This window comes from Sparus aurata, chromosome 4 (assembly GCF_900880675.1).
Source record: "Sparus aurata chromosome 4, fSpaAur1.1, whole genome shotgun sequence".
Classification (NCBI taxonomy): Eukaryota; Metazoa; Chordata; class Actinopteri; order Spariformes; family Sparidae; genus Sparus; species Sparus aurata.
This window is the reverse complement of record NC_044190.1, coordinates 15,901,854-15,927,882: the sequence shown is the minus strand read 5'-3', so window position 1 is coordinate 15,927,882 and position 26,029 is coordinate 15,901,854. Positions and strand designations below refer to the sequence as shown.

Here is a 26,029-nt window from a genome sequence, read left to right as displayed (position 1 = left end):
GGACGTGTGGCGCAGGGACGCGGACCCTTTAAAGCCCGGCATGAGGATGTATGTTGGACTCTTGGTCTGACTCCCTTCCCTGGTGATGGGAGATAGTTTTCCCAGCTGGGTGAGACCATCGGAGGTTTGCCATCAGAGCGAGAGTGGGAAACAGCGGTGACTACAGCGGTGAGCTAATGAGCAACTCCTGCTTTGTGGCAACTCTGAGGAAAAACACGCTCCCTCAAATTCAGGAACGCAGACTAACGGCCCGGTCGACGATGATGTCGGGCTAGACACGAAGTTACGGTTTTGGGTCACTCTTGCTGCCCTCATCAGCAGCTAGATGTAAAGACTTTTATCGCAGGAGTCAATGGAGACCAAAAACAGAGCTAAAAGAGAGTGAAAATAAGACTTTGATTCGGCCGGCAGATACAAACACGTCCCCAAATTAATCAAAACACTGTCGCTACCATTGGAGTGTTGAGGTTGACACCCAGAGACAAGAGAAGAAGGGACACAGAAGTGGTAAAGGGAAACATTAACGGATGGAAGGGGGAACTGGAAACTCCTGTGACGACGATGTGCGGTCCAAAATAACATTGTGTCCTCCTCCTCTGTCCACCCACCGCCACGCATGACTCACTTCCCATCTACGTGTACCAGGCGGAGACGGAGCTGTTGCCCCTGGTAACGGGTGAATCAGCAGGTGGGAGACTGCAGTATTGATCTTGATTGTAAGACTCGTCTCACCACAGCGACAAAAAAGATCATCGCTCGGGGAAGTGACTCTGATGCGGTGTGTATTATTAATATCGACATGGAAGTGACTCTGATAACGCGTGGCAGTCATCTGTTCAGCTGTGGGCAACACACACACACATACACACACATACACATGCACACACACTTGGAGTCTTGGATAGCTTTCTTTTTTGGCTCATGTTTATTACAACGTGTAATCTTCGTAATCGTGGCCATCATTTCTGTCACTAATGCTTATACTATGTTGACCAGACAGGTCGTGGCCAAGAGTTTTCATTTACTGTTGAACCAGGAAGTCAATCTTTAAACCGTGATGATGTCGATGAAATGCTTCGGGTTGTAACTTTATCCTTATCATAATTGTTCTTCTGAATAAGTGTGGCTAACATGAGAGCTTATGAGATGTCTAACCGTCTGGCTGCTCTTGTTTCTTGCCTCGTCTGATTTCTCAGATAGCTCCGAAACAGCAAAAAATAAGATCAAACTTGTGATAAATTTAAATGGTCTTCCGGGGTGTTGGCAGCATTTGACAGGCTGACTAAACACTAAAAAACCCTTCTCAGTTCTATGTATAAAATGCAAACAAAATGTTTCTCTCTTCATCATTTCCTTGATGTTGAATTTGCCCATGTGCAATCCTGTATTTAAGTACAACTTAGAGCGCAGTATGTAGGTTAACCCTCTAAGTAACATACTTGTATATACACACTCACACAAACACACACAAATACACACACATAGCCGACATCAACAGAAGGAGGCTGTCGTACCCAGATGAGAGATTAGAGTGTGACTTGGATTAGGAAGGAGGAATCCCTCCTGAGATGGGCGTCTGTCTTTCTGTCTGTTGGATCCTTTGACTGGAGAGGAGACGATCTGTGAACTAAAACCTTCCCCCATTTTTCGCAAATACCTCCGCAAATACTGTACATGTTTGTCTACTTCATTTTTATGGACCGCTGCTGATCTTCATTTTGATACATATCCCACTAGTCTGCCTCAAATGTGTTTAAGCCTTTTCATCATTTTTTTCACCTTGTAGTTCTCTGGCACTAAATGCCGGCACTAGTCAAGTTATTGGATCCAGAGATATTGCCTTTCGAAAAGCCTCAGTGCTCTGACTGTGATCAGTGCTCAGAGCTGCTCTTGTTCAACCACAGAACTCTCACTCGCTGCCAAGCGATGCAGAGCTAAATGTATATTCTGCATTTTTACCAATCCGCTGACCTGGAAACAGTCACACAGCACACTCTCTCTCTCTTCTAACTGTACTCTCTCTGATAAAAAAAAAAAAATATATATATATATATATATATATATAACAGTGCCCGGAAGATCATCAGCACTCATCTGTCTCATCTCATTTGACTTTCGTCTGCACTGCCTGACTAAACCTCAGCTTCCACTGTCTGCTGGAGCTGTAGAGCTGTTGCGGTGTCTCAGTTAAAGGTGTGCTGGGAGAGAAAATCCACCACAGCACTTTATCCTTATTATAAAGCTATCTTGGTGATGTGCTTTCAATTAATTCCCTCATGTGGTCATTTTCCTATGGCCATAAGGTCGTCCAAACCTGTGCATTTAGTCGGTGAGAAATCCATGAAAGACGAGTAGACCAATTTCTACTCCCACAGGAGCAAGAAATTTACCAGAATGCACCGCAGACGTATTGTGCAGACCTGTCATCAGCACAAACGCCTTTTCAACAGCTTTTTGTAATGTTTTTTTTGTCCTCATCTTTTCTAGAATCAAAAGGCTTTCTGTACGTCATCCACAGCAGAGCTATTTTATTCCCCAGCCAGTGGGGTTGTCGGTGGGCTTTGTGGGAAATGTAGGAAACTGCTCTGAACATTTTCGATCTGTGAGAAGAAATTAAAGCTAATGATTCATATAAAAAGGATGTAACAGGTAGAACTGTTAAACCGACAGTCATTACGAACACTAGAGAATGATTGATCTGTAAATGTGGCCAAGCTACATTAGAGTCCAAAAACAAAAATGACTACAAGATCTGCTGCTGGTGGATGCTCAGTCTTGTTGCGTCACATCTTCAAAGTTCATGCAAAGGCCGCTTTCAGGTAAACCCCTCACTTATTTAACATGAAATTGTTTTAAATCAGGCTGTGTTTTCTGTTTTTTCTTTTTCTTTGGCTTCTGTATGAAGACAGTTAACAATATCCCAGGAGACAGGAAGACCTCCCAAGTAGAGAAACGTTTCAGAGCAATTATTTGCTTTATACATGGTTGCTCTGACAGGTCAACACACACACAGACACACGCACACACACAGACACACACACACACACACACACACACACACACACACACACACACACACACACACACACACACACACACACAAACACAGCGAGAACAGTAGGCATGCTTCCACCTCACAGAGACTGGGCAGAGTACAAAAGCGTAGACAAATATAGAGCTGCTTGGTTGATCATGTTGACAGCCTGCACTGTGGAGAGTGTGTGAGTCAATGGCAAACTCACATACATAATATTCTATAGGTTGCATAATAAAGTCACCATAAAGGCATTTACATTTCTATGTAATGCATCATAGAGTGCATTTTTTGAAAACTAAAGTGGATGAATGAATATGAAAATACATTTATTATCATAATATTATACTGACTATACATTATTATTCTACTTTATTATTCTCGCTATGAATACATTCTTTACGCTTGAATTACTAAATCCTGCACTCAAATTACTATATTCCCTCAGATTTAGGAGATTAAACATAAAATAACAGCAATAACAAGTGAAGTCAGACATTGTTATGGCAGCTGAAGGCTGGCAGCTTTGTTTTATAGTCGGTTTGTCTGTAAAATGACTACATTCATCTCTTCAATTATCGTTTTAACGTTTGAATTGCAGAAATCGTGAGTAAAATGGCAGCATGTAATGTGAAAGGTGCCACTCATTGTGATGAACTCAGCAAATTTTCACCAAATCTGCGGCCCTTCAGAGCCATTTAGCCTCTTTCAGCGTATAATTTTGGTTCAACGGCACATTTACTGTCTGGCGTAATAATCCGGTGCGTTGCTGTCGCATTTCAGTCATAAACCAAGACGATCATTTTATTCGGCCTGACTGGAAATGACTGGACTGCCTACCTGCCTGTCCCACTTTGCCTGTGCTCACACTGTGCCTGACTGGAGTCTTCCATGAGTCTAAGTGAGTTAACTGCTAAAGCTAATAGCCAGTTGGTTTCACAAGAACGGCAGAGAAAGTTTGTATTTGTTACTATAAGGTTAAGATTTGTTTCAATGTGTGAATGGAATATGAGGTAGTTGAATATGTTCAGGAAAGACAACAAAGCACTATCAGCAGCAGCTAACCCAGTATTGTTAAAACAAAGCACACACCCCATCAGCCGAAAAAAAACAAGTTAACTAGTGTCATCGTCATTTACTTTTGTTCACCATGTGAAAGAGTTGTTTATATGCATATTTACTAGACTGAAAAAAAGCTTAAAGAACTCGTGGAATGTAGAGAACTATCCACTCACACATATCTCCAGAGCTACGGGCCCGTTGGTGTGGAACTCTGGTTACAGCGTGGGAAGTGGAGCCATGTTCATTCAAAGCTGCTCAGTGATGCATGAAGCCAAAAAAGCTCAACTTCCTGTGTATAAAAATATTCCAGAGCCCACACTGTTGGGCCCGTAATGCATCTGCAGTAGAGACTCCAGCTGGCCGGGCTGGCTAACCTTAGGGTCAATCCTTAGCTAACTTGAATGATGAAATGACTTAACGGTGCGACTCCTCTAGACTTTCCAAATGTTATCGGACCAAAAGGGATCAAATTCTGATGGTGAAACATGTCATTTTTGCAGGGGGTTTTGACACTCTATAAAAAAAATTATCCTCCTACAGTTGCTTCTTTTAAAATGTAGGCTTATGGGAAAAAGGCTTTTTGGGCCAGTTTTGGCCAGTATGTCGCATTGGCTTTGAAAGCTCGGCACTGTTCCTGGGGGCTTGGCTGTAGCCATTCTGTTACCAAGGCGCTCCAAGTCTGTCCTTTGAGTGAAGGAAAACAAGAGCGCTGCTTTATGAACAGAAGGTGGACGGACACACGAGATCAACACTCATGCATACCTACACTCACACGCACGCGCACAATTGCACATAGCCTCACCCAAACACACATCATCATTTGGTGCGTCTACACCTGTGAGGACCCTTATTGATACTGTATATTCTTCCGCTCCTAAACTAAACACAATTCTGACCTTAAAACCTTAAAGTAACCCTCGTACAGCCCTTTAAAGACAAAATCTTCCCCCTTGAGGTTCAAGGCTGACACTGGTCCTCACAAAGACTGACATCCACGAACACGCACACACAGTCACGAGCTCGAGCTGCATTCAAACACAAACAGAGATGGGCACCAAGGAGAAAAAATCTCAGTGTCTCTGTGTCTTGACAATTGTCAATTGAGGCTATTGTTCGGTCGCGCAAACACATCCTGTCAGAGAAACAATTGTAGTGAATCCATTGGTGATGTCACACAGGTCAACTATTTATAATTCCATTTTGTATTGTCATATCAGTGTGTGAGGATGAACCCGGACAGGCAGACACACTGATGGAAAGGAAAAAAAGATCTTCCTTACTGACGCTCTAGTCCTCATGCTGATCACTTTGATCAATATTCCGTCATCTGCCACGAACTGTGTGTGTGTGTGTGTGTGTGTGTGTGTGTGTGTGTGTGTGTGTGTGTGTGGGTGTGTTCATGCAGGATCTACCTGTGTGCGCGGCACAATCGGAAAGAGGTTAAGGGTCGTGGGTCTCTTGGGCCGGTAGGTATCCATGGTGCTAGGTGCCGCGGGGTCCTTGATGACTGGCGGTGGTGCGATGGCAGACGCCTTCGAGGACTCTTTGTCACCACGGTAACCGTCAGCCCCGTCGATGAGTTCCAAATGCAGCATCTCTGCCTGAAACTGGCCGACGGCGCCTAGCTCGGCCCTCCCCGACATGCTATTGGTTCCTCGCCTCACATGGCCCTGCAGAGATTGGAGGGGAAAACACTGTCAGTCAAGGCAGAGAGAGGTAGAGAGAGACAGGCGGAAGGAAGGAGAGAGAGGCTGCGTGCGGATGGGATGAGGAGACCGAGCCGGCCAATAAGAGGCTGCTCTGTCTCCAGCCTGTAACACTGTCACTGCCAACACTGAGCTGCTTAAAGCACAGAGACGAGAGACCTAGGCAATTCCCAGCATCTGCTTCTCCACATGACGGCATTTACCTACAGTGATGAAGTGAGGATGAACACTCCCTCTGCTCTGCTAATCACTGTTCAGTTTCACAGCTTGTGTTTTTTTTCATTTCACTCTCTATTATGAAAGTGGCAGTTAATATCCGCTTTGCTTGAGTTCGCACCTTGCCTGATAGTCACATGAACTATCATTTCATTTTCCCTTCATTGTTTATTCTGACATCGTGCTCATGTCAGACACCTTTTTTTGTAGGGGTTGTTGTACTGCCTTGGTGACTGATGTATCTGATGTACATTTCCATCAGCCTCAGCTAAACGTACTTATTGGCGAACAGATTATTTTTATGGCAATCCTCTCAATCCTCATGTCACGTATTCCACAAGTCGACATATTTGCCCAAAATCCCAACAAATCGGAGCAGCTGTTTCATTTTGTGATAAGATTCATTTTGTCTTCTGCATCACTGCTGAAATCGAAGCCAACACAAGCGTCATCTGAGAGGCAGTAAGTCAAAGGGCACTGGGACAGTTCAGTCACTTCCCATTACTATCCCTGCAGCCACACACACAGAACACATGGTCACTCCACTCCTAGATGCTTTGCCATGGAGTCACTGCTAGGCCTATTACTGTCTTTATCTCTCTACTGCAAACACAAAAGCTTTAAGCTCCAAATCTATTAAGAATGAAAACTCATGTAAAATTAAATACAATCTAACAAAATTAGAGTCAATCTGATGCATATATATATATATATATATATATATATATATATATATATATATATATATATATATATTAGGGCTGTCAAAGTTAACGCGTTAACGCGTTAACGGCGTTAAGAGTTACGGCGTTAAGAGTTAACGCAACATCCTCTTAACGCCGTTAATTTTTTAACGCGCGATTAACGCTCGGTATAAAAAACCAAAAAACAAAACGCGCATTGAAAGATTTACGGCCGTCAGTGGCACCTGTAGTCTTGATCCAGAGGGTGGCAGAAAGGGAATCAGAAGAAGAAGCAGCAGGGTTGGCGGTTCGGGAAAAACACGGTGGACTAAAAAGTGAGGAAATTGAGAAAGGACTTACCGTAAAATACCAAATAATAGCCGGGGAGTTTAGTTGTTTCAATCACTTAACAGACCAAAAGGCAATTTGGGACAGGCGTTTAATTCCTTCCTCACAATAATCCTGGATGAAAACATTACAAACTTCTCCAGCTTCTCGGTGAATTCTCTGGCATCCTCCTGTAAGTGAAGTTGCTGCGGCGGAGGAAACGATTCAGCCAACCAGCACTCGCTGCAAACTCCTCATCTCTGCTGTCACTCACGGTGGCGGACATTTGTTTCTCCATCGTCCTGATCATTCTGCGGGACACTCTCTCGTGGCGTGCCCGTTTGCTGATAACTCATCCCCGCATGTTTATCTCAGGCTCCTCGCTAGCCTTCTTCCTCCCTCCAGCAGGCAGCCTGGCCCTGTTGCTGTCCTCCTCAGACAGACGCTCAAGCTCCGTTTCTCTCACTCTCTTCTGGTCGACAGAGAAACATCTAGCGGCTGCTTCTCCCGAGTTTTCCTCTGCATATTTTAACAGAAAGTTTGAATTTCAAGTGGTACTTTTTATTGTTTTGCTGCACCGGAGCCATGGCGATCATCAGTGTGATACTGACTGACAGAAAGCAGCACACCGCGTGAAAAAGGCGAAGAAGAAAAACGTGCAGTGTCAGTGGACACCTCTTCTTCCTTAATTTTTAAAAAAATAAAAAATTAGACCCGACATTTATTTGGAACCGGCGGTTATTTACCAAAATATACATCTGCACCGGCGTTTAAAGGGACCCTGTGGTGATTGAAACCCGTATATTATTTGGTCATTTACGGTATGAACGGCAAACTACTTTCGAAACACTGCCAGATGGTTCGGTCGATAGGACAAAAGTTATCTGCATGTACTATCGACATGAAATGACTTACCATCGAAGTACATTGAGTCTCAAATATCACTTGCAAGCCAAACACAGGGCAGATGCAGAGAGCCCCCCCCCCCGCCAAAAATGTTCATAATGCAAGCATATTTGCCCTTTCTTATGTTGTTAAAAGTATTAAGAACATTAAAAAATACATCAAGGTACATTTAGAACAGAAAAAAATGTGCCAAAAAATTGCGATTAATCGCGAGTTAACTATGGACAAAATGCGATTAATCGCGATTAAAAAAATTAATCGTTTGACAGCCCTAATATATATATATATATATATATATATATATATATATATATATATGTATATATACATATACATATATATATATATATATATATATATATATATATATATATATATATATACATAGCTTTCAGCCGCTCTGCTCCCCGGCTCTGGAACTCTCTGCCACCCGAAATAAGGAACATCACTACACTATCTGATTTCAAGTCCAAACTCAAAACACACCTGTTTAAGATCACCTTTTTTAGTTAAATGAATTTTCTGTCAATTTTTACTGTTTTCTTTTCTTGTGTACTTTGTGGCTTAAATTGTCTTTGTTTACTGTAAGGTGTCCTTGAGTGACAGAAAGGCGCCTATGAAATAAAATGTATTATTATTATTATTATTATATATATATATACACATATATACACGACACCTCGGGGATCGTCACCTGTAATACCTGTAAGAGGGATCTGCGCGCCAAAGGCAGTAATACATACATACATACATACATACATATATATATGTATGTATGTACGTGCGTACGTACGTACGTACGTACGTATATATATATATATATATATATATATATATATATATATATATATATATATATATATATATATATATATATATGTATGCATACATACATATATGTATGTATGTATGTATGTATTACTGCCTTTGGCGCGCAGATCCCTCTTACAGGTATTACAGGTGTCGTCCTTCTTTGTGAAATGCAGCCAGACTTTGGATCGTTTTTGCCGGGACGACATTTCTCCAAAGTGCATCGCATGTAGCAGCTCAGCTCACCTCTGCTCTGCAGCAGCTTGTGTGTGTGACGTCATCGCAAATTTGCGAGTAGGGTACGTTTGTTTACAGTGGCGGCGCAGCCCGGGAAAAATCGATAGCGGAATCGTAAAGGGTTTTTGTTAGCGATTCCAAAGAATCATTTGACTCAGAACCGGTTCCCAAACGAAACCGGTAAACGATGCGCATCCCTATGTGTGAGAGGGGCTATTCTCAGCCGCCGCAGGTACTACCACTTCGTGTTTGGGACGACGCATTGATGCAGATTATTCATGTCGACGAATTTATGTTGTCGATTACGTTGATTACGTCGACTAAGTCGACGCGTCGTCCCAGCCCTAGTAGAATTATCCTGTTTGAAGAAAACAATTATGAGAGTCCAGAGATTACTTTCAATGTAACATCAGAGACTTTTAAACCAGGCCTCTGAACAGAAAAACATCATCTGAATAGGGACTAAACCAGACAAACAGCAGTGTCACAAATCACTCCTGTGCCCTGACAATTATTGACTTCTGCCTATGCCTATGTCTGCTAATTTTGAGAGAGCTTCTCTCTGCCACATTTTTAAAATGTTCATATCAGTAGTTAGTCTAAATGTGGACTTTAATGGATGCAGTTCCTGAATAGGAATGCAGCAACACAAACACCTCCCATTGTTGTCCCAATTCAATGCTTTCTGGGCTTTTAACAAACCATTATAGCAGCCCACTCTCAATACACACAAATATATATATATATATATATATATATATATATATATATATATATATATATATATATATATATATATATATATATATATATATAAATTATGGAGAGAGAGAGAGAGAGAGAGAATAATCCAAATATGTCAACATTTCAGAACCTCTAACCCTGTATCTAAAATGATACAGTTTCATAAAATGATAGTTTCATACAATGAATAAATTGCACATTAAGTACTTTTTTTAGGCCATGCCATGTTAGTAAGTATTGAGAATTATATAGTATACACAAAAAAAAATAATGTATAGCAATAAGAAACTAATATTATTCATTGATAATATATATGTTCATGGGCCATTCCAATTCTCACAGTGGGACATTGAAGCCAAATTTAGCTCGTAGAACTTTTTCTTTAGCACTGTGAGCCACAATTTCTTCATATGAGAATGTTTTTACGATGCAAGGAGAAAGGAATAATGATGACATTGATTTATCACTCAGAACTACATATCGGTCAAATCCTAATTGGTAAACTAAAATGAAAATGAAACTGTCTTTAGGAGCTGGAGCAGAGCTGATCCAGAGAGAGATCAACATCAGCAATGGAACGTAGAGTAATATTTCAGGAAGGATCAGTGATAGCAGAGTCGTGGAACTAGCTGTGGAACTAAAGCATTGACATTAACCCACATTTTTTATGCAGACGCTGAACTGCACTCATATACCGAGCAATAATTATGTTCACAGTATTTAAACCTTCGCTGACAGCCTGTGTCTTATTTACACATGCAAACACCTCCATTCTTGGCTGTATGCTGGTGAATAGCAGTATTATGAAGATTATCATATGTGTTATCCTTTGTAAATGAGGCAGAGTGGGTGTCGACATGTGCATGCGCAGCTGCAGAAAGGAAGCTAACTCACAGTCGTTGAATAGAATGGAGGTTAATTCAATTCCATCGGCTAAGTGTTGCCTTGCAGCACATTTGTATGCAGAGAAACACCGATCACAGATATCCAGAGGTCTCTCTCCCTCGAGAGAAAAAGAGGCTTGTGTGTATTTGAGAGTGGGCTGCTATAATGGTTTGTTAAAAGCCCAGAAAGCATTGAATTGGGACAACAATGGGAGGTGTTTGTGTTGCTGCATTCCTATTCAGGAACTGCATCCATTAAAGTCCACATTTAGACTAACTACTGATATGAACATTTTAAAAATGTGGCAGAGAGAAGCTCTCTCAAAATTAGCAGACATAGGCATAGGCAGAAGTCAATAATTGTCAGGGCACAGGAGTGATTTGTGACACTGCTGTTTGTCTGGTTTAGTCCCTATTCAGATGATGTTTTTCTGTTCAGAGGCCTGGTTTAAAAGTCTCTGATGTTACATTGAAAGTAATCTCTGGACTCTCATAATTGTTTTCTTCAAACAGGATAATTCTACTAGGGCTGGGACGACGCGTCGACTTAGTCGACGTAATCAACGTAATCGACAACATAAATTCGTCGACATGAATAATCTGCATCAATGCGTCGTCCCAAACACGAAGTGGTAGTACCTGCGGCGGCTGAGAATAGCCCCTCTCACACATAGGGATGCGCATCGTTTACCGGTTTCGTTTGGGAACCGGTTCTGAGTCAAATGATTCTTTGGAATCGCTAACAAAAACCCTTTACGATTCCGCTATCGATTTTTCCCGGGCTGCGCCGCCACTGTAAACAAACGTACCCTACTCGCAAATTTGCGATGACGTCACACACACAAGCTGCTGCAGAGCAGAGGTGAGCTGAGCTGCTACATGCGATGCACTTTGGAGAAATGTCGTCCCGGCAAAAACGATCCAAAGTCTGGCTGCATTTCACAAAGAAGGACGACACCTCGGGGATCGTCACCTGTAATACCTGTAAGAGGGATCTGCGCGCCAAAGGCAGTAATACAACTAATATGTCCAAGCATTTGGCCACACAACACGGCATTATACTCCAGCAATGCCGTGTGTTTGACGCACTTGGCAGCACCAGTGCGAGCACTAGCACAGCAGATAAAATTAAACAACTGGCTAACGTTGTGTGATAATGATAAAAATGAGTTTAATTTAATCAGCCCAGCCCTGTCCATTCCTTGTTTGTTGTTCCTCTTGTTCCTCTATGGGATTATCCTTAGCCAGTAGCCACTTGACTTGTGGACTCATTTTACTCATTTGAGTATTGTTTATTTGTTTATTGAGGACTCATTTGAGTATTGTTTATCCTAAGCAGTGAATAATTAAGATTTATATGAATAAATCAGGTTGTATTCTTTTCTGTACTAATTTACTACTTGTTTTTCAGCCTATTTGGGAATCGATAAAAAAAACGGATCGATAAACAGGAATCGATAAAGAATCGGAATCGCTAAATCCTTATCAATATGCATCCCTACTCACACAAAGATGCTGCATTAACGCCGCAGCGGCAGTTCGCCAATTCTCCGCCGTTGGTCATTCACACAGAGCGAAGCACCGCTGGAATAAAGACGAACCGCCATGTTATTCACGCAGAAAGCTGCGCTACCGCTCCTAAAGAGACGTGACGGTACACGTCATGATGATGACGTCGGGGTGTTTCCCAGGTGTTTCCCCTGCCGATCTAAACCCGCGGACCGTTTATAATGTGTAGTGATTGAGAACCCGGCCCCCTAAACATCCTGGAAGGTAAAAGAGTTACGTTTTTCGTGCTAAATTACATTATTACATAATCGCCATCAGTAAACAGGTCGCTACATGACTCTGTCACTTGCGGGGACGGAGGCTGTTTTCTGGGGGAAAGTTCACTGAAGTCTCGGTCGGGAGGGCTGACCATCGCAGTGATTTCTATCAACACAACCACTTGAGTGAGTTAAAGGTTTTTGCCGGTGACAGACACTGTTTTTCGGGAAGAAATGTTTGAGTTGGTAGAAGAGTTGGTAGGACAGGCGGGAGGACAGACACTGCTCCGCCTACAACTGTGGTATTTTTTTCCTCACATAAGTTACCAACGACAGTTACAGTTACTACGTTACTTTTGTTTGGTCATGCAACGTTAAATTAATCATTAAATTAGTCGACTAATCGAAAAAATAATCGCTAGATTAATCGTTTGAAAAATAATCGTTTGGGACAGTTCTAAATTCTACCTGACCGAAAAGGATTAACACCAAATGCCATCATTCAGTGCCAGCAAGATGTGTCATGGGCCATTTATGAAGGTAGAATGTTTGACCTTGTCTACACCCAAACAAACAAAGTTATGTCGGACATCAAATTTTGTATTTTTGTTATCTTTCCATCTCATTTATACAACCATAAGGTGGATAGTTGTATTGTAGTTGTGAGAGCAGCTTATTACGACCCATATTGATGTTTCTTATTGGGCAGCAACCTCTAGTGGAAGTTGTTATAAGGTAACACTTTATTAATCCGTCAGTTGGGAAATGTTGTGTAGTAATTATTAGAGCTGGAAAGGCAGAATGAGGGTGACGTCATGAATAGAATGAGAAAGAAATCAAACACACTCAGGATTTTCACTCAGCAGACTGTTCTTCATGTAGTTATGTACCTAATGTAAGTAGGTTTGGAACTAAATTTGCACAAGTAATGTCTTGTAGTTATTCTTACCAACACTACAATGTTTTTTCTAAACATAACCAACTACTTTTAGTCCCTAAACCTAACAACACATTGTTTTGGGAGTGACTGTTTGACTTGCAGGATTCACATACGTGACTTTTTAAAATGTCACTTCTGCCATCTTTTCCAGTTTCAATTTTGACTTTATCATTTCACTGTGAAACTGTGGGAGAAATGACAACACTACAAGTTGCAGTTGCCCTGATGGACTGTAGTGCTGCTGCACTGTCATTCTTGTGCTCTCAATGTGTTGCTCTTGGAAGCAGCTGGATCTATTCAGTCATTTCAGGCTGAGGCTGTGTTGTATTTGTCGTGACAACAATCTTGTCTTGGGTTTCAGTTGCTAAAAGTTATTTTTAGGGGTGTAACCATACATCGATTCAGATTGTTATTTCGATTCAACGATCAACGATCCAATAGCATTGATGCAAAATGAAAACATCAATTCATGTCACCACCAATCGTTGAGATACACCTTTATTTTGAAAGCATTGATAAAATAATATTTCCACTATTTTAGTTGCTTTTTGTGGGTTGATATAAATGTAACTGATTGTGTTAAATGGGCATATGATACCATCTCATATCGATCGCAGTTGCCATCCACAGGTATTGTAGGAATAATACATTTAAAAAGGAAATTAATGACAATAATTTAGGAGTTTCTAAAATCATACAATAGCTATCCTCTGCTATTAAAGTAGTTGTAATTGCTCCCACCATCCATCCATCCATCCATCCATCCATCCATCCAATAAATACTCATCACTCACTCCCCTATCTGTTGAGCTGTCATAAGACACTCCTGTCACCCCTCCTCCTCCACACGTACTTTCAGTTCATTTACATCATTTGCATCACACCACTTTCTGTCTCAGCACCTGTAATCACACCATCATCCCCCTTCCCCCAACATTTCCTTTTACTTCTCCTCTCCCCCTCTCTCCTCCAGTTCACCTTCTCACCTGCTGAGGATCGATACCTAATGTGGTGGTCTTCTACCCTTCCTATCATGTTTTATGACCTCAATTACGACTGGCCGCTTTAAGGAAGCTCCAGCCCCTGTTGCTAAGAGACAAGGGGGGGAGGCAGACGAGATGCTGCTGCCCTGAAGATGTGATGCTCGCATCCCGTCCAATCAGAGCAGCCCGAGCTAGGCAATCACACAGCAAACAGGTCAGATAAAACTACACAAGAGTGAAAATGCTAAATCACTCAAAACCTGCTGCTGAGCTCTGTTTAGTGGAAGAAAAAACAAAAAAACAAAAATACAGAACAATAAACTATAGATAAATAAATGAGAAAAATGCCCAGAAAGACAGCAAATAGTTAAGATCTGATTGAAGAACAGATTCCCTCGTTCAATTATCTGAATCATTAACACATTAAAACTTAAACATGATAAATCTCATTATCATTTGAATTATTCTTTTTTTTAAATCCTGTAAAATAAATATTTGGACTTGTTGCTCCAATGTGATTAAATATCACAAATTATTAAGTATCAACATTTTTTCTTTTAAACTGTATATAAAATCTGGACTTCATGTTTTCACTTGAGTATCTAAAGAAGGTGTAATACTTAAAACAAATAAGAGACACTGCACCACCAGAGTAACTGCTGTTTTGCTGCTTCCTGTAGCCGCCCTTAGCTAGTTAGCACAGGTAGCCATGAAGTAAGGGGTTCTGACGGGGCTCTCTGGGACCAGGGGACTGCTAGTTTTTACACTGCTAGAACAGGAGCTTTGGAACAAAAATCGGCCAGGGCTAGTGGCTTAGCATGCTAACTTCTGCAGTATCTTTGCAATATAATACATAGACATCATATGGTCAGAACTGTTAACTGCAAAACTGCTGCTTTACATATAGTCCCATTTAAAATCCGGGTCAAAATCATATTTTAAAACAATAACATTTGCAGTATCAATATTCTGTAGTTTTACCAGATAAAGTCCCATTTAAAATATCTTATGAACCCCTAAAGATTACCACAATTGCAGCAGTACACCTCAAACAGAGTATCTATCTTATTTCAGGTCATTATATCTTCTGTATGCCCATCTGACATTGAAAGGTGGACGTACAAAGTTAGCTGGAGAAGAGGGGGAATCTAGCTGCTAAAGATATAGATATTTTTCTTAGGAGTTAGTGACAGCCAAAACAAAGCTGAAAGGAGAACAAACTTCACTTAAAGACACAACATCAAATTACAGCTAATTCTTCTGTTATTTGAGCAGGTCAATATGTTGTCATGTATTTCTGCTCAAAGTGGCCAAAAAATCTACCCATGTATTAGTAATATAAGTAAACAACAACATATATGATACGGGATGCTGTAAAAAGGACCAGAGAGACAAGAGACACAAACTGCTCCTCTTGTTTGTGTTTGTGTTGATGATGCAGCTCCCTCTCAGCTGTTGTTACCATGTGTGGATGAGGTGACGTGAGCAGTATCCATGGTGGCAGTGTGTGTGTGTGTGTGTGTGTGTGTGTGTGTGTGTGTGTGTGTGTGTGTGCCTGTGTGTGCGTGTGAGACACTGCATTGCATGTATTTTCAGCTCTGACATGTGCACTAGGTGAGAGAAACACTGTTGCCATGGCAATAGGTCTCCTTCTCCTCTTGCAAGTGTTTTCCTGGACCCCCTCCCTCCGACTCTCTCTGTAAATCTCCCTCCCCTTTCCTCTCTGGGTTACTGAAATTCTATTTTACTGATGTATAATGATGGAGTACAACAGCGTAGGGACTTGAATTAAAATCAATCACCTTTATTGGGAGAAAGGTTTTAAAACGATTTTCCCATAGCTATGAAGTCATGAAGACATATCAATTATTCAAGTAAAATAAAAATCTAATGATGTAATAGACATCAAACCCTGAATTAAACTGTTGCACCTTTTGCAGAATCAGAAAAAAACTTAAATGTCTTTAAACATTTATAAAAAGTAGGGATGCACAATAAATAACAGTCAAATAATGGGAAATGTATACTATTAGTTATTGATTGGCTACCAGCTCTAATTATCAACTAAAAGGAATAGAAAATTAAATAAAGCAGATGAAATAAAGCCAAACTGCATCATTATATTAAAATACTGACACAATAAGTGGTGATATGCACCTTAAAATGAGATATATTACGGCCGTTTTCAGGTTAAAACTTTTATTTTGGGTTCTACTAGATGAGGTTTACATGCTATATTTTCAGAATATGCATCGTCTTGTAATCCACTAATAAACAGAAAGGAGAAAAAGGAGAGGAAGCAGAAGAAACGTGAAGGACACTCTTGTCTCGTTCATGAGATCAAACTGCAGCACATCGGTAGAAAAGCCAAATGATGCAGACGTTGTTTTTACAGAGGTAGACAACAAGGCGCACGTTCCACAAGGGTTGTGAGAGGGGGAAAAAAGTCCATGAGGTAGAACACAACAGCTCTTGTTAGAGCTTTGACATATACAAATCATTCATCTGTGTTCACTATCACTAAAAGGCCCCTACACACCAAACTGACATTAAATAACTAGCTGCGACAAAGGCTGATTGTTGCGTCGCCTCATGTCTATCTCCGCCAAAAAGCTGCACTTACACAGTGCTAGGACACTGCTAAGACTTTGATTAAGCAACATTTTTTGACACCACTCTCGCTATTATAACCACTCCTAATTGAGAATATGTCTGATAAAAAGGTAGAGGAGGAAAAATAAGGAGAAACTGCACTAAATGGGTGAAATATTGAATACTACAGGGACAGACTCAAGTGGCTTTCCCTTTCTTTTCCCGGTTTCTTTTTTCTGTACTGATTTGCTTACCTGAACAGCCAATCAGAGAGATTTGTGTCAACAACCATCTGCCACCAATTCTACATGCTGAATCGGCCAAAAAGGCCTCCGACTGGACCGACTGGACCCGACAATGCCCGACAGCCGACCGTCGATCTAGTGTGTACGGGCCTTTAGCCTTACTTACCCTCAGTTGTGCATAAACTACAGGTTATAAACTGCTAAATAGACATTTTTAAATCATCAGTCATATTGTCCATATGGTGCATCCCTAACAATAAGTATGTGAATATACTCTGAAAAAGTTTATAATCTTGGACAAAGTTCCGACTGTATAAGACAGTTGTAATGTTGTTTTGAAAAACTAGTACTCATGTTGATTCAAAGTCATGACATAACACCTGGTATGTTGGAGAAGGATTTTGTCAGGGCTTTGAGTTTTACAGTCGCTTTTTATGTCTCTGTCTAGCACAATGTGACAATAGAGGGCAGAAGACAGAATAACAAGCGTTGAATCTTCTAGATTCCTATGTGTAGATACATCGTAGGGGTGATGTGTGTTTTACTACAGTCACTTAATGTTATAGTCCATTCTATCTGACCCCTCCCCCCTGCCTCCACCTCAACACAGGTCTTTTTCAACCATTCGCACATGACAAAATGACTGCGACTGTCGTCTCACTCTCTCTTACACACACACACACACACACACACACACTTATACACACGCGCACACACACACAGACTTACAGTCATTGTGATAATGCATGTTGTCAGTTCATGTCTCTGAGGACCATCAAATCTCTCTATGTTTCATTCTGGACCTGAGGTGCTCTATGTAAACCTTCATAACTCCGGCCATGTGCACACTGGTGCAGACACATACACAACTAATGAGCCAGTTCAACCAGGAGTCAGACTCGGGTCACTTTAGCACTTTCATGATTGTATTTGCACCGAGATGCTGCAAAAAATATGTCAATTGTGCTGACACTGGATCAAGAAGCAACAGCTTTGTTTGAGAACCGAGATTAAAGACAGTAACACAGATTCAATGCATTTCTCCTCATTTGAATCTAATGTTGTGATATTCGAATAGATGTTCAACATGGGGTTTAAATAGCGATGGAGAATGCCAAAAAAAGACGAGACGCATGTCTGCATGAGCAGTGTTGATCAGCCTAGTTGTTATTTTTCTGCTCAAATCTGAACAATTTGAACAAATCCAGAACAAAATGCTGTTGCATCATCAAGGATCGCATCAGTTTGACCTGTGGCAGTGTTTCCAAATGTCTGCATCAGTCCGGACACGCCCTCTGACCCTCTGAACCTTCTTTTCTTGCTGGGGTAGACACCACGCCTGTCTGGTCTGACTGATGCTCAATCCCGGTGACTGTCCATTATTGATGAGACCTGATGCATCTTAAAACTCCCCTGGGATGATGAGCTCACTGATGAGGTCACCACTCTGTGTGTGTACAGTGAGGGCAACCCCAACCCCCCACCCACCCACCCACCAACCCATTTGAGGTCCTGCAGCTGCACAACATCCTCATATATTTTTAAACAGACCAAGCCCCCATTGAACAATGTGCACTTTTAAACAGAAAGCAGCAACAAAGCAGTGCCTCTAAGGTCTGCCATGACAGCTGAAATATGACAGAGAAGCAGAAAAACTGCTTCCGTCCCACACTCGCCTATGTTTTACATTTCTTAATGTGAGAGTGTTCATGCACAACTTGACTTTTCAAGAAAAGAGAAGGAACTCAAAGAAACACAGGCTAAAGAACTGGCTTATTAACTCGGCTTATGTGTTAGCAAACAGCTGTCTAGATGGTAGACATAGAGGAAGGCTGTCATTTCATTGGAGCTGTGTGTTTCTCCACCTGGGGAATCGAGATCAGTCATCTTTGAGCTCTGGTTTGGTCTAAGTCAACTGCAGACCAACATATCTGACTCTTTAGCTGCACAAGTTCCACCTTGAGCTGCGTACAACTGCAGAATGAGTACAGGTGAGGAGGAATTATTTAGTTGAACGTTAATATATACAATATTGATCCATTTAGTGGTTGTTAAAGTCAATGAATGAAGAAAGCAGCATTTAAAGAATAAACACTGTGATGTAACTTGTTGTGGCTTTTGACTGTTTTTCTACAAGCTCCTCCATCTGCTGAGGATTAAACCGTAATGAAACAAAAAGCTCCCTGGTCATTATGAGAAGCCTGTTTTGGGATTTTGCTTTCAGCGTAACGTTACACAGGCTCAGACAACGTAGTACACTTGCAGATTAAGTGCTAACCCATAACCGTAACACCACAGGTCAGTTTTCTTTCTTTCTTTCTTTCTTTTTTAGAGATGACGTAATTTATTACCGACAAGAGCAACAGCTTATCCGAAATTTAAATCTGTAATTACGTGTTGACAGAAGCTCCTCTTGGTGTTGATTTTACAATGAAGCTACGGCAGCCACGGGAGACAGGCTGCCAACACTGTTAAAGTATAAACAACTGAATTAATGTATTACACAAAAATGTAATTTCTTCTATAGAAATCTAGACAACCTCAACTTTAGGTTCATCTTCTCTTCAGATTTTATGATGACAATTTAACTTTCAGACTGTTGTGACCCTCATGCCCCCCATCCTATCTACTGTCAGTCACACATGCTCTGCAGGGGGAGAGGCGGTCTCTGGTGTTACCTCCATCGTGTTGTGATGCAACCTCTGCTATTTGATGTCGACCTCCTGATGACGCTGTTTTGCACAAACCTGTAGGTTCGCTTGGTTGTTGAGATGCCATTCGGTGCACCTTGGTTTTTCATCTCGTCTCATCTGCACAACGCCAAATGTGGTTTCTGGACGCCTCTCCCTTCAAAAATTACTGCTGACCAAGAAAGCACTTAACATTGCTGCGAGAGAGAAAATTCTATGTTTATTGAAGATCTCTCATGTTTATGGACAGAGGCTAACTTGATAAAAGTCAAATAAACAGTAATATGATAAAGTACTGTAGTGCTGCAGAGATGGCCTGCATGGCCTACAAAACCCTTATTCTCCAGATGAACGAGCACATTTGTTTTATACAAACCCCCAGCAAATGTCCCATCATTACAATTTTTGATTTTTAATTTCACAGTTTTCAGCGAAATGAAAAAAATTAATAAAAAAAAAACATCAGCGTAACCTTTTAAATCCCTATTGTGCAGCTCCAGAGAGGGTGGAGGAGTATTAAACATTTGGGTCACAACAAGTGGCCACTATACAAGGGACGGTAAGATGAGGGATGTTCAGTTGGTTGCCATCTGCTAAATGCCACTAAATCCTACACACTGGACCTTTAATGTTTGTTACTATTTTTTTTAAGGCACATTTCTGACAAAGCAACTAAATTGAACTTATTTAAAGTTAAGGATTTGTGTGCATCCTATTTTTTTTTTTGTCTCTACAACAGTTTTTTTTTTCCCAAGTTGACTGATTATCGGCCTTGGCTGATTATTGGGGCGTATATTCAGCATTGTACTACTTCTACATATTAACACTACTTGTACCTCTCACATAATGTCCCGCCCATGAGAACATTTTATGTGGTAACACGTCACAATAAATAACAAATCAATACTGAAGAATCTGAATCTGCAAAGTAACTGGTAATTAAATATAACAAATAGTTGTCATCATAAAATGGAAATACTGAAAGTACCTCAAAATTCTACTTAAGTAAATTGTATTTATGATTATTTCATCACTGGTTGTTTGAAATTTTGACACAAAGAGTTTAATTTTTGCTGCAAATGTATATCGGTCCCAAAAGTTTTCAGTCTCCTGGATTTTTATTAATCGGTATCGTATCAGCCATGAAAAAGTCATAGCGGTTGACCCCCAGCTTCTTTTTACGTTACCTACCTTACATTAACTCTTGTTTATGGTAGTGTATCTCATATCCTCGGTTAAGCGACTGCTGTCTTCAACCTTCACTGGAGGTGTGGTTAGCTTGCTGCACGCGTGTACCTGCGCACCTTCACGCATTCTCACGGCAGAAGATCTTATCCGTTTCTGACAGGCAACAAAACTACCAGAGGGAGACAATCAAGAACTGGGGAAAAGTGATGTGACACTGAGAGATGGAGGGCAAACACATTATAGAAAGCAGCCAGCAGAGCCTGCTCTTTCCCCACAAGACAATGCTAACGTAAGCCCTCCAGCTGTAACATCCCCTACAACACCCAGTTAGTTCCATTTCCTGAGAGTGACAGCACTCGATGACACGTGTGGTTTGTTGTTGTTGTTGCTGATGTCAGAACCCTTTACCGTTTTCTAGTCACGGAAGCCATTTTGGATTCTGATCTCTGTGAGGCCCCTGCAATTGGGATGAGTCATCAATGTCCACACATGCACACCTCCTGCAGAGAGCTCCCGCAGTCAATTATCTGGGCTATAATTAGCTCCCTGGATAGGAAGACAAGAAAAAGCAAAAAGGGAGAAAACTGTTTTTTTTTTTTTTTTGTTTAACCTAAAAATAATCCTGGTACTCCGTAATGTCAGAGCGATTTTCTCATCTGTCAGGTCAGCGGCTCACTAAAACAATCAAATACAAAGCACAGAAGAAAAAAACCCTCTCATCTGCTTGTTTAAAATACACTGAAACAACCCCCGACCCTCCTGTTGCCTTGGTTACGGGAGCGGAATGGAGGAGGTGATGATGGTTTCACTGGGAACAGAGCTGCAGAGATCTGACAGAATAATACATTTACCTCTGCTTATTTTTTTCCCCTCTGTACCACTCCTCATTTATCTCCCTCTCACTCCCTCCCTCCGGTAGCGGTGCCTCACACCCACTCCAGTTATCATTAATGACCCACTCATTTCTATGCCAATAAAACTTGAGAAAACCAGGGTGCTAGCGGGCCCACGGCAGCCACAAAAATGTCTCCAACTCAGCAAAGTTTTCAGAAGACTCAGACTAACAGTAAACAGCTCAAAGTGAATTATTGAGATAACCAGGAAGCAGTGGGGCAATCATACGCGATCAAACTCAAGGTTTTTACAGAGCATCTCTGTCGCCGTCTGTCAGGCCTTTCTCCGCCTCTGGCCTCTTTCCTCAGCTGGCAGGAAGCTGAGTGCAGCAGCTGTTCTGGACAAAATGCCACAGAGAGGAGAGTCTGACCCTTCGCTGAGCTCTGGCTTCGTCAGAGTGTCACTGAACGGTGGCAAGGCAGCCAAACATGATTAATGGTGCATGAGCAAGAATGGAGATTACGTATACAACTCGTTTTCTTTTTAAATCTGGTTGATCTCATTTGCTTTAAACTGCAGTGGACAGTGTCCTCCTGCTGATAAAAACTACAGCCACTGTTGGGTTAAGGGAAATAAAATCTAGCAAAGTTTTGTTAAACACGTCCGCATAATGCATAAAATGATTAAGAACACAGTCATGGGTTGAAGTTGTGCGTGAGGAATTTACATTTTAGCTTAAATATTTCAAACATTTGTGTCATATATATTTAAAAGCCCACCAAGAGCCATAACAAGACACAATATTATATATTCTCTCTTCATTCATGTGTGGCAGAAGTCCAGCCGGCAGAGATAGACAGTGGGTCATTGGCTTGACACAATGTATGTTGCCAAGCCAATGACCACAGTTCGAGACTGCGCTTCAAGATCTGGAAGTGTGACAGCAGGACATAACCAGCAGAGTTTATGCTGACCGAAAAAAGGTGTTTTAAGCCAAAAAAATGGTCTTTTCCAATCCCTTACTGATTGTTTGTTGTGCCTTAAACCAGCCAGAGAATAGGCACAGTGTTGTCAAAGGATAACATTGAAAACCGAACCTAAAGAAATGCAAAGTTGCACCAAAAAGAAATGTGAAAGTTTCAACATTTCTGTGGTTTTGCGAAAGCACACACCTGCCAACATTTATTCTGGCTTTGTTCTGCCATCAAACATTGTTTTCCTACGAGTAGAGTAAAGAAGCTACACCTTTGCTCCAGTAGTACTCTACACCTCTTTGACTCGAAACCTCTGATGTAACCTGAAAGCAACCCACAAAACTATACAGCACCGCAAAACCTTACTCCAGTCTTGGCAGACTAAAGAATGATTGAGTGTCAGCAGTCGGCATAAATTTGTGAATTGGCAGATTGTAAATAAACTCTGCTTGGCGCACTTTGATGATAGAAACCTGTGCGTTCACCTCTGTGTTTGCACACAGCAAGAAGGAAATTTGAAGACTTGCAGAGACTGGCTGCCTTGTTTGATACCTTCATTGTTTAATAGATTTAAGGACACAGTTTTTTCCTGATAAAGGAATACATCTGCTCTCAATGTGAAAGCTGAGCATCAATGCTGTACTTGCTTGAGTGAAATCTACCGATCCAAGTATCTAATGGCCTCTCTAGAATTGCTCCCAATCAGAGCAGCAGTGATTAATGATAGTTAATTGATGAGAGTCTACCACAAAATCTATCCTCGAAAGAACCTTCACAGTTACACACTGAGGGCATTCGTAAGTGTACATGAAAGTTCTTGAAAAGTGGAAGACTTCATTGAAAGCCTATTTCGTGAAATCCTGTGAGAACCAGCTCTTTGTGGAGGCAGCTTACCTTTATATCTGGGCCATTGCAGTTCAAGCTCATCCCGCACTCGTCTGTGATCTCCGTAATCTCCGACAGGTCGTCATCTTCAAACTCATCCAGGCTAATGTCATGGGTCAACCTGGGTGAAGGGAAGGATTTGGGAAAAGGAGACGTGGGAAAGAGAGAGGGACATAAATCAATGTTAATCCTTTACCCGCTCATCTGTAGCCAGAGTACATCTCAAAATCTCATGTTGACCAAATTATCTCTCTCCGAGATGGGGTCGTGGCTCAGAGCCAAAATCTGAACACAGTGACACATCAGACGCATGAACACGGGTCACAAGCCGTAGTTACAACTGGCCGACATGAAACAGTGACTGACAAAAGTGCATTCCATATTTGTTGTCGATTTAATAAAAAATTTGACGAAAGCAGAAACATTTTTCGCATTGTCAAAGACACTGACTTTTCAATACATATTGATTCTGAATAAGGGTTCAACACTCATTTTGACACATCTGACAGCTGTGCTTTCATTGTGCTCTGTTCTCTGCGACAGCAAACTTTAAACACATACATTGCACCATTTCCATAGTGCAAGATCAGTGGTGCGCCAAGCCAGAGTTCGGGGAGTACAATATTTAATTTAAGACTAAATGTGTCAGACAAGTTGCAATCTCCTTTCAGGTAAAAATCAGTGTGTGCATAGACACTGCCGAGACACTGTGAGAGAAAATGAGAGATTTGCTACAACTCCAGAAGATCCAACAAGCCCAGTTCCCGTGACTTGCTTGCAACCAGCTCTTTACATTGAAGATGGTTAGCCAAGGAGAGAGCAGCAACTCTGACCCTGGCTCTCTTAAGGTGGGCTGACCTTATAAAGTGGACCAGTTATTCTCATTAGAGTGACAAGTCGCCTATTCTGTTCCCAAAGGTGGCCGCTGAGTTTAACAACTTTTTTTTTTTTTTTAGCAGAAACCCTGTACATCATTTAAAGTGTGATATTTAATGTTTGCTACAGTCATTTTTGGTGTTCTCCGCTGCTGGCAAAGAAAAGAAAAGTTGTACCTTTTGTTACATTAGTGCCAAAAATCGAAAATCTTAATGCCCTCAAAAAATGTTCTCTATGGAAATATCAATATTTTCTTAAAAGTCATTGCATTAAAGTAGGGCTGAAACGATTCATCGAGTTACTCGATTAACTCGATTATGAAAATTCCTCGAGGCAAAAACTCTGCCTCGAAGCCTCGTTAAATTCCTATGACGCGCACTATACGTGCAGGGATCTGATTGTGCCACACGGACCGTTGTTCAGGAAGCACACCAGCGCGTCATACATTTTGAATTTAGCTGGCTGGCACAATTTAGCTCTGTATTTGTAGTGATGTGATGCGGTTTGACTAGATATGATGTTTAGCTTTGATGTTTTTAACCTCTTCAGCCCGAGCTGCGCATGTTGCATTATACACCCTATAAGAGCATGCTAACCATGTAGCAACATATTAATGCAGCACACCAACTTAACGGGAAGAAGCTCGGCTAAACGCTCATGGTAATCATTTTCACCTAATCGGAACTCAATTCAGACACCAAGCAACTAAAGGAGCACGTAGAAAAAACACGCTATTGGCGCATGTCAGAAAAATCGGCGTTAGCAATTACGCTACTTTATGCTAACGCTACATACAGCATGTCATATGAAAGCTGGGACTCTTCAAATTTCAACAGTATACGTCTCATCACTCTGCGCCCAAAACTCACTGAAACAGCCGCCGAAGAAGAGCAAAAATAAACATTACTTTATACAGACATGGTCATGAATTACGTGCTACATTGGCTGTTTTGTGATTATAAACTCTGTTTGAGTGCATTACACCGCCTCCACCGGCTAATCCAATGTGTCTGTGTCACTCTGAAATGATTCCTGACAGTTCAGGATAAGTTTCAGTTCCAGGAGGACACGTATAATGTGGAGTAGGTAGGACCCTAGTCTTCCCACACAGTGTATTTGCCTCTTTGTGATTGGCGGATTAGTGTGGTTATCATGGATTTGGGGACTGAAGACTGAAAAAGTCTTATTTATAATTCATTTATTTTATTTGTTTAAAATTGTTTTATTTACATTTATTTGTTATAAATTGTACACATTGTGTGACTGTTTGGCTTGATATTTTATATTCATTCTTTGTTCTCAGGTGGGCAATTTGCAGAAGGTGCAATCCTTTTTTTGTAATGTTGTATTAAGAAAACAAAACCAAGGCCAAATGGCCTTTACTATTTAAGTTTGTATTCACAGTTTTACATGTTATACATGTTTTACAGTAAGTTGATTTAACTGT

The 26,029-nt window shown here is 41.1% G+C and overlaps 1 protein-coding gene across 3 annotated transcripts in view; it reads right to left on the bottom strand.

Moving 5' to 3' along the window:
• Positions 1–26,029, bottom strand: part of mapk8ip1b (mitogen-activated protein kinase 8 interacting protein 1b) — a 62,639-nt gene that overhangs the window by 18,835 nt on the left and 17,775 nt on the right. For all 3 annotated transcript variants that reach the window (XR_003983831.1, XM_030414391.1, XM_030414392.1), the window contains exons 2-3: positions 23,716–23,827; positions 5,509–5,766 (exon numbers count right to left, since the gene is read on the bottom strand). Coding sequence is in view for 2 of the 3 variants with exons in the window: in XM_030414391.1 (XP_030270251.1) it covers positions 5,509–5,766; positions 23,716–23,827 (370 nt within the window). In the remaining variant the exon portion in view is untranslated. The remainder of the gene's footprint in view (positions 1–5,508; positions 5,767–23,715; positions 23,828–26,029) is intronic.